Consider the following 9,481-nt stretch of genomic DNA (forward strand, 5'->3'; position numbering starts at 1 on the left):
TTCTAAAATCCCCCAGGGTTACGGGCCCCTCCCGCCCCTGTGGAAGCCAAGGCGTTCACTTAGCCCTGTCTCTGTAAGAGCGCCAGTCAGCTGCAGCTGTGCATGCCTCTCCTTCAAAGCGCATGTTCCTGGTGGAAAGGGATGGTGCCTCCATGGACATCTGCTGGGCAAAGTGTCCCAAGTCAGAGACCAGTGGCAGAGCACAGCCCATATCTCCTGAGATCTCACCCAGTGATCTCCCTACCGTATCCTACGCACCACCTTCCTCCAGGTCACTCACTCCCTAGGCATGTCCTGTGAGTTGACTGGCTTTGCGTTCCCTCCCCAATTCACCCCCCCACCCCACCCTGCCACAGCAGCTACATTAAGTAACATCTACAAGATCTGATGTGAGGAGAATGACCAAGACTTAATCAGAGGGTGAGGGATTCGGACTGATCCCTGGGCTTGGGAAAGAGAAAGAACATATAAACTTAAAGGCCTTTGTGGGGGGCACAGGTAATGTATGTGTAGGGGGTGGGCATTAACCCAGGACAAGAGTCCAGAGAGAAGGTGTGAGGCCTGCAAATCTGTGGCGAAGAGACAGACAGGACAGTAACACCAACCACAAACAGAGGTCAAGGGTTCAGACCTCTGCTATTAATCTGGCTGTGTTGCCATCTCTGTGGGGCAGGCACCAGAGCCCCAGAGAAGCTGGCACCAGGGAGATGACCGAAAGGTCAGAGTAGAAAGGTCAGACCCAGAGTAGGACTGCACTGGGGTGCTTCAGAGCGCCCGTGCCGGACAGCCGCCAGACTGGGGTGGGGTGGGGTGGGGTGGATGGGAGTAGCTAAGGGCAGGGCAGAAGGAGATTGGCAGGAATAACACCACTCTTACGTAGCGTCCTCATTGCCTGAAATCTCCCATTCGGGGGAGTCACAGCTTCAATTAGGTTAAAAGGAATCTCCCACTTTTCTTATTGAAGTGTAAATGTTATGTGTGTTGGTGGGGAATGGGCTAGGCATGAGTAATAACATACCAACACTTCATTGTGAGCGGGTCTTTTAGACTCACTTTCCTTCCCAAAGGCAGGTGAGGGAAGCACGTGGGGTTGGAAGAGGGTAACTGGAATGGAAGAAATGCAGGAAAGCAGGTTTTGCCAGAGTCACCCAGTGAAGGACCAAACAGCTCCTCCCGAGTGAGGTCACCTAGTTTGACTTTATTGCCAGACAATCTTCCCTCAGGGAGCATGGCCCTTGGGACACCCACCCTTTGGCCCACTGGGAAGAGATGAGTCTGGGAAGGAGAGGAAGGTCTCCCTTGGGGCTCGGAAGAAACAATGCTCAGGGCAGGGGTCCCCAGGGGGCCATCAAGCCAGGCTGGGGCCAGGCTTCCCCTTCTTTCTCAGTCTCATTCTGTTTCTCCTGAGTTTCTTCATTCTTGGCATTTTGCATCTTGTCTGGACGCGGATGAGCCAGAGCCCCACAGCAAGAATTACAAAAAGCAAGAGGATGAGTAATGCCTTGGCCAGGAGACAGAAGAAAGTAGAAGACTTCTCCAAAGGGTAGCCAATATCTGGGACAGAAGAAGGCAAGGAGAGAGGGGCTCACCAGAGGGAAGGTCTGGATTAGGGGACAGACACCTACCCCAAATTCCACACAGGGGGTCTCAAGTTTACAGTCCGTTGATGTTCCTTGGCAAGTATCTCAGGAAATGTATATTCTATTCACAGAATTTCAGGGGCTGGGGTCTGGGGAGTAATCTCAACCTGAGTAAGAAACTAGAAGGGACCTTTGGAAGCTGGGAGGACTAGGAAGGAACACAGGGAAAGTGGGGGGCCCCTCCCCAATCCAGGGGTCAAGTCTCCACGGGAGTAGTCAGGTCTAGATTCCATGTACTCTCCTGGGGAGAAGGGAGGGAGGGAGCGGGTAGACTTGAGGCCCTGCGGTCGCTCAGGGGCTGTCTCTGGGGCCCTGGTACCTGCCCAGAAGGGCCCAGCAGGGATGAGATGAGAACTGATGTCGCTGATGGGGTTGTTTGCCCTGCATGTGTAGGAGACGGCCTTTTTCCCGGGCCTCCAGGATGTGCTAAGGACAGAGCCTTCGTGGGCTGTGTCAGCACCGTCCTCCCAGGATATCCAGCAGTAGGTCACATCCAGGCCTGCCTCCCTACGGATCATGTCAAGGACACATTACAGTACCTTCTTTCCCAGAGATCTCAAAGTTCACAGTCATGTGAGGCTGTGACAGCCATCCTAGATGAAGGAGAAACACAAAGACCCTCTAAGTAATCAGGGGTTGGGTCTGTTTTCCTAAGCTCTTCAACACCGGGGTATGGATGCTGCCCACTGAGACCTGCTTCACTTAACAAACAAGCCAAACTAACAGCACCTAGCCACCATCAAACCTGTTGCTCCAGAGTCCCCAGGGCAGCTGCCAAGCGACAGAGCTGCCTTTGGCATCTTCTACCTCCCCTTTATGACTTGCCTTCTCTCTCTTACCTTTGCACCCCGCCTTCTTTCAAACTCTGTCCTGCCTCCTTGATCTTAGAAAATATTATCACCCCTCCCAGGGGCATTTATAGTTTAATCAGTACCTCTGCAAGATTCAAGGTAGAAAATCAGTCAATGGACTTCCCTGGTGCCACAGTGGTTAAGAATCCACCTGCCAGTGCAAGGGACACAGGTTCAATCCCTGGTGCGGGAAGATCCCACATGCCGCGGAGCAACTAAGCCCGGGAGTCACAACTACTGAGCCCGTGCACCACAACTACTGAAGCCCACACACCTAGAGCCCGAGCTCTGCAGCAAAAGAAGCCCCTACTCGCTGCAACTAGAGAAAGCCCACACGCAGCAATGAAGGCCCAACGCAGCCAAAAATAAATTAATTAATTAATGAAAAAAGAAAATCAGTCAATGTCACAGGCACTAAGAGGAAATGTGGGGTCAAGTAGGGAGGAGACCCTGATTAGTAGCCCTCAAATCACACAGGAGGACAAAAGGCTCAAGAATGGAGGTGGCATTCATGCCCAGGATGCAGAATCTCACCGGGAGAGAAAGGCTCCCTAGATGTCTGTAAACGAAACCCCTGACCCGTCTCACTGTGTTGGGCACATCCACAGGAACAGCCTCAGTCCAGGGTCTTGCTACTCCAGGTCACTTTACCTGCAGTGCAGATACTGGGGTCAGACACACTGGAGGCAGACTGCCTTCCCATCCCAGACCCTCAAGCCATAACCCCGAGTCCTAAGACCCCTGATCCTTTGTGTGAGAAGCCCAGGAGAGCCAGAAAAAGCAGCTTTATGGTTCCCGGTAAACTCACGGTACACACAAAGATTGTAGTACTGCATGGTGGAGATCTGGGACGCCCTCAGGTTGACTTGAGCTTGGTAAGGCCCCGAGTTCTCCCAGCTCAGATTGCTGATGTGCAGGTAGTAGGTGGGCTCCAGGAAGCTCACTCAGCCCTCATAGCGAGGGTTGGTCACCATGATGGTAGCCGGATGTCCCTCTTCCCCTGGCATCACAGTGGCAAGGCTTATGTGGGAGGACCAGATGATGTTCTCAACCTCTTCATCCAATGGTATTTCCGGGGGAGGCTGATGGACTCCTGAAGGACTGCAACAACTTCCTCGGGATCCACACCATCTCCAGAGTCCCCTTCGGCTGCAGATAAAGAAAGAAAAGATGGAAACAACACAGCTGGTGTCTCTAGGCTGCTGAGATGGGCAGCAGGGCTGTGGTCTCAATCTCAGTTGAGTATTTTCTATGACCCACACCCCACCTTGCCCTCCAGTTGCCTCTTCTGGCTCTAGCTTTTTGCTGTACCTGACTTGAGCACCTACCAGGGCTTGGCTTCCATCTGTGCCCCACCCTCCAAATTTTCTCTTCTCCATTCGCTGTCCTTCCATATCCCCAGGAGGGATATGGGGCTGCTTCCCCTTCCATATCCCCAGGTTTCCTCATCTCTTGGTCCTGCACTGAAGCCACACCCTAGTCCTCTTTACTCCAGAAGAGCTGAAGCATTTGGTCCCAAAGGTGGTGACTTGCTAGCCCAAGACCCAGCAGGAGAACAGAGGGGGAAAGAGATACTCCTGTCCTGGAGCTAGCTTCCTGGAACAGCAAGAGGAGGAGCAGCCATGGAAAGGCTCCCATGTCAGCAGCCCCATGTCCCGGTGTGCCCCAGGTGTGACTTGGTCAGCCCCGAAGGCTGTGAAGAAGACAAGCTGCCAGGATGCTGCTAGAGACAGAGTGACCAACTGACAGTCCTGAGGAGAGGGAAATGACGCTCACCCCATGTAGGAGCCCTCCAACTTCCTCCATCTCACTAAGCCCCTCCATGTCCACCTTGGGAAGAATTCTCTCTCTGAGCCTGATTGGCAAGATGGTTTACCCACTGACTCATGTTTCCTGTCCCTCAAATTCAGCTGAAATCCCACTTCCTAAATGAAGCCTTCCTAGATCCCTACTCTCTGTACTCCCAGACTTCCCAGACATAGCACTTTCCCCAAGTTCTTTGAACACTTTCTATCCAGCCCTATCATTTTGCTTTCAGGATACTCTGCCTCGGGTCTCCCTTAGCAGTTCCTATGTTGCTGTGATCATATGACCATAAAAACATCTTTATCTCCCCAGGCAGACTCTATCTTTTGGACATCTCTGTATGTCCTATGGATGCTGGTCCCCATGGAGAAATGATATTTAAGCTGAGACCTCAAGGATGAGTAAGATCTGCTAAGTGAAGAAGAGAATGAAGGAGATACTTCTTAAATTTCAATTTATACAATTATCCAACCTCAGGGGCTGGGTTTTTTGAAAATGTACATCAGGTCTCAGTCTGAGTATGAAAACTTTTTAACATAAAATCATTTTAAAATAATATTAAAGCAAGGAAGAAAAAATTCAGTTGAAGGTTTGAGCACATGAGTTAGGTTCTCTGAGAATCAGATACTGGAGTTAGGAGTGAAAGAGGTTTAGGACTTCCCTGGTGGCGCAGTGGTTAAGAATCCGCCTGCCAATGCAGGGGACACGGGTTCGAACCCTGGTCTGGGAAGATCCCACGTGCTGCGGAGCAACTAAGCCCTTGTGCCACAGCTACTGAGCCCACGAGCCACAACTACTGAAGCCCGCACTCTGAGCCTGTGAGCCACAACTACTGAGCCTGCAAGCCACAACTACTGAAGCCTGCGCGCCTAGACCCTGTGCTCCGCAACAAGGAGAAGCCACCACAATGAGAAGCCTGTGCACTGCAACGAAGAGTAGCCCCTGCTCTCGCAACTAGAGAAAGCCCGTGAGCAGCAAAAATGACCCAATGCAGTCCAAAAACATTAATTATTTTTTTTAAAAAAGAAAGAGGTTTAATGTGTGTGTGGGAGGGAGTGTGGGGGGTAAGGCCTGTAAAAGATAAAAGGGAAAGGAAGCAGAAATGAGCAAGGAGAGCCTGGGACCATGATGCTGAGCAGACAGTCTCCGCTAATTCAGCAGGGAGCTCTGCAGCGGAGCTCCCGCACCCTCACTGTGCGTAGTCATTGGCTAGGGCTGCCCAGGAAGTGCATGGGTGCTGCAGGTGCTGCACATGGAAGCTGTCAGTTAACTGCATCTCTCACAGCTGAAGACAGGTTCTCTCTCTCATATTCACGGCTGCTGCAGTGAATATGCTGATCAGACAAAAGGTGACTGTGTGCAGATTGATTAAACTTGTCTCCATAAACAGTACATTATACTTATTGAGCAGAGGGAAATAATTTGCATCACTCCCTCCCCAGCCCCTACCCCACCCTCACTAAGCCCTTTCCAGTCCAGTGTGGAGAAAGCCCTTCTCCAAACATGATTTTCAAGTGGTCTGGAAATCTGATTTTTTATTCTGGCTCATGGATTGCGACCCAAATGCAACGCCATTTCCGTCTCTCACTGCCTCTTCAATCTTATTCAGTGGGGTGGTCTTCCCCTGAGGTTTCTGCTCTCAGTTCAGAAATGAGAACTTCTGTCCCATGTATTGGGTTGGCCCAAAAGTTCCTTCCATTTTTAACTAAAAATAAAAGACATATTTTTCATTTTCACCAAGAACTTTATTGAACAACATATTCACCAGTTTGTTCCACTGCCTTCTGCCATTTTTCAGGAAACTTCATAATTCCATCCTCCCAAAACTTTTTATCTTTTTGAGCAAAGAACTGTTCCAGGTGACTTTTACAGTCTTCTGGGAAATTGAAATTTTTTCCATTAAGAGAATTTTGTAAAGACCAAAATAAATGGAAATCCGAAGTTGCAATGTCTGGTGAATATGGTGGATGAATCAGAACTTCCCAGCCAAGCTGTAGCGGTTATTGCCTGGTCATCATGAAACATGCAGTCTTGCGTTATCCTGATGGAAGTTTATGCGTTTTCTGTTGACTAATTCCACATGCTTTCATCAAGTGCTTCTTTCAGTTGGTCTAATCCGGAACAGTACTTTTTGGAATTAATCGTTTCGTTTTCCAGAAGGAGCTCATAACAGAGGACTCCCTTCCAATCCCACCATATACACAACATCACCTACTTTGGATGAAGACCAGCCTTTGGTGTGGTTGGTGATGGTTCATTTCGCTTGCCCCATGATCTCTTCTGCTCCACATTACTGTACAGTATCCACTTTTCATCGTCCGTCACAATCTGTCTTAAAAATGGGACTGTTTTTTACTTTTCAGTAGAGAATCACATGTGGAAATATGGTCGAGAAGGTTTTTCTCGCTTAACTTATGTGGAACACAAACATCAAAGCGATGAACGTAACCAAGCTGGTACAAATGATTTTCAATGTTCGATTTGGATATTTTGAGTATGTCGGCTATCTCCCGTGTGGTATAACGTTGACTGTTCTCAATTAATGTTTTGATTTGATCGCTATCAACTTCAACTAGTCTACCAGACCGTGGAGCATCGTCCAGCGAGAAATCTCCAGCATGAAAATTCGAAAACCACTTTTTACATTTTCGATCGGTCACAGCACCTTCTCCATACACTGCACAAATTTTTTTTGGTAGAAAGGTTTCTACCTTTCTTGAAATAATAAAGGATAATATACCGAAAATGTTGCTTTTTTCTTCCATCTTCAATATTAAAATGACTACACAAAAATTCACAAATATTCATAAGATTTTTTTAAATGCACGCTGAAATGACAGCTGTCACAACTGAATCTAAAGAAATTGTTTCAAATGAAGTTAAAGACAACTGAGCACTACTAGAACCATCTTACGGAAAAAAAAAAAAAAAACCGAAATTTTTGGCCAACCCAATAATATACCAAATTCCAAACTTAAATCGAATCAAGCAATCTCCCCTTGCCCTGGCTTGCATCTATTTCAGGCTGGAAGCTTACAGCAGGGCAATGGGAGAGGTCCTGCTCTCTGCTCAGCTTCCCCCTTCCTCCTTCTCCCCTCAGCTTGCCTCCCCAATTCATGTTCCCCATCTCCAGGACGGTGGAGAGGTGGTAGAACTGTTCTTATCTGGCTGAGTAGCTTTGTGCTCTACGGATCTGGCAGATGGTTAAGATGAACTCTTCTGAGGAGCAGTTTCGTGGGTTTTTACAGGTTTCTGCTGGTTCTTTCTCTCCTACTCTTGACCCAGGAAGGATGCATCTCTCTTCTGGGTGGTCCTTTTTTTTTTTTTTTTTTTTTGCGGTACACGGACCTCTCACTGCTGTGGTCTCTCCCGTTGCGGAGCACAGGCTCCGGACGCGCAGGCTCAGCGGCCAAGGCTCACGGGCCCAGCTGCTCCGCGGCATGTGGGAGCTTCCCGGACCGGGGCACGAACCCGTGTCCCCTGCATTGGCAGGCAGACGCTCAACCACTGTGCCACCAGGGAAGCCCCTGGGTGGTCCTCTGAAAGTCCTTCCTCAGCTCCTGGACACCTGGCTGCACATCTCATCTCCACCCCTCCAACTGTCCCCACTGTATGGTACCCAGGCCAACAAAACAGGCTGTGTCTCATAGGTGGTCCTCGTTTGCCCTCCAAAAACATTCCCGGCCCCTGACAGATTCCGAGATCTACAGCACATCATCACACTCCTGGCTGCCTCGCAGGAGTCCCATCTCAGTCCACAGTTGTTTTTAATTCTCCGAGCCCTGACTTAGGCTCCGGTCCCCTTACTCTCACCTGCAGGCACACGTCCTCTCTCTGAAGTCCCCTCAGACGTAAAATCATCTATCCTTTGAGGGATGAGGTGGGGACTGACAATAAAATAACAGTTATTTCTAAAGAACTCTCTTTCCGGGTGGTACAGTGGTTAGGACTCTGTGCTTCCACTGCAGAGGGCACTGGTTCAATCTCTGGTCAGGGAACTAAGATCCCACAAGCTGCGTGGTACAGCCAAAAAAAAATAGAGAAAAGAAATCTCTTTCCAATCTCCCTCTCTCAACTCTCCATCCATGGATGAGGGGGCTCCAAGAGCAGTGACACAAGTTCTCCTTCATTCTGGTTGAAAATTTCACAGGGGGAGGTCTCCCTCACGCTGCCTTTGATCTCTCCATTCCTGTCCCATGGACACCTCAGTGGAACCACGGCAGGCAGAGTTCCAGTTAACACATAGGGTCCCCTTACCACAGTCTGTGACCCAGTTGATTTCTGCAGTGTTGTGGTGGACAGTTTCGCGACTGTGCCCCTCCACCCTGAAGTTTGCACCTCTGCTTTTCTGCTTCAGGGCTATCTCTGCAGCAATGGAAGGGCATCAGCCCAGTTGCAGTGCAGCCGGAAAGTGTAGGGAGTGTACACACCCCAGAGGCAACCCCTGGAGCCAATAGAGTGTTGCGTTGGTGGATAAATGCCCCAGCCTCCCTGCCCTTCCATGGGATAATTCTGGGGCTTGTTCTCCAGAGTTCTTCATCAGACTGAGCCCGGTTGTCCACACCTTTTATGGGCTTTTCTCCCTTCCCCATCTCATGTTCCTCATTCATTTATGTTGGCTTCCTGGATCATCTCCCAGAAAATACTACCTCTACCCAAGTTCTTGTCAAAGGCCCTGCTTTGGGAGGAACCTAGATTAAGATACTATTATATATGATAAAGTAGTTCAGCCAGTCAAAGTTAGATGCCCTGTCTCCTCTGCCTGGGTCTTTAGGGGGCAAATAAGTTAATGAGAAATAAGTCTCGGGACTTCCCTGGCGGTCCAGTGGTTAAGACTCCATGCTCCCAATGCAGGGGACACAGGTTCGATCCCTGGTCGGGGAACTAAGATCCCGCGTGCCGCACCATGCAGCCAATTCCCACACCCCAATTCTCCTGAGGTAACAGCCTTGGGAAACAGGGGCCGGTGAAAAGCTGGTCTTGTTCTGATGAAAGGATGGGGGGATAATAAAGGGTCAAACCTTTGATCAGATTTTCTCTTCAGCTTCTCGTCAGGAACCGGGACCCACACAGCAGAGCCATTGGCAGATAAGTTCCAAATCAGTCACCTCCCTCCCACAGCAAAGCACCTTGAGACCTGCACATGTCTTCTGTTCCATCAAAGGGGCTGCGCCTGATACATGG

The 9,481-nt window shown here is 49.7% G+C and overlaps 1 protein-coding gene across 1 annotated transcript; it reads right to left on the reverse strand.

Moving 5' to 3' along the window:
* Window positions 1–1,348: 1,348 nt before the first annotated feature.
* Window positions 1,349–4,129, reverse strand: SLAMF9 (SLAM family member 9). The gene is given in 7 exon segments (XM_065891647.1): window positions 1,349–1,554; window positions 1,960–2,170; window positions 2,172–2,233; window positions 3,300–3,566; window positions 3,569–3,608; window positions 3,610–3,644; window positions 4,084–4,129. Coding segments are annotated over 7 exon segments (867 nt in total).
* Window positions 4,130–9,481: the final 5,352 nt, after the last annotated feature.

Source organism: Phocoena phocoena, chromosome 1 (genome assembly GCF_963924675.1).
Source record: "Phocoena phocoena chromosome 1, mPhoPho1.1, whole genome shotgun sequence".
Lineage (NCBI taxonomy): Eukaryota > Metazoa > Chordata > Mammalia > Artiodactyla > Phocoenidae > Phocoena > Phocoena phocoena.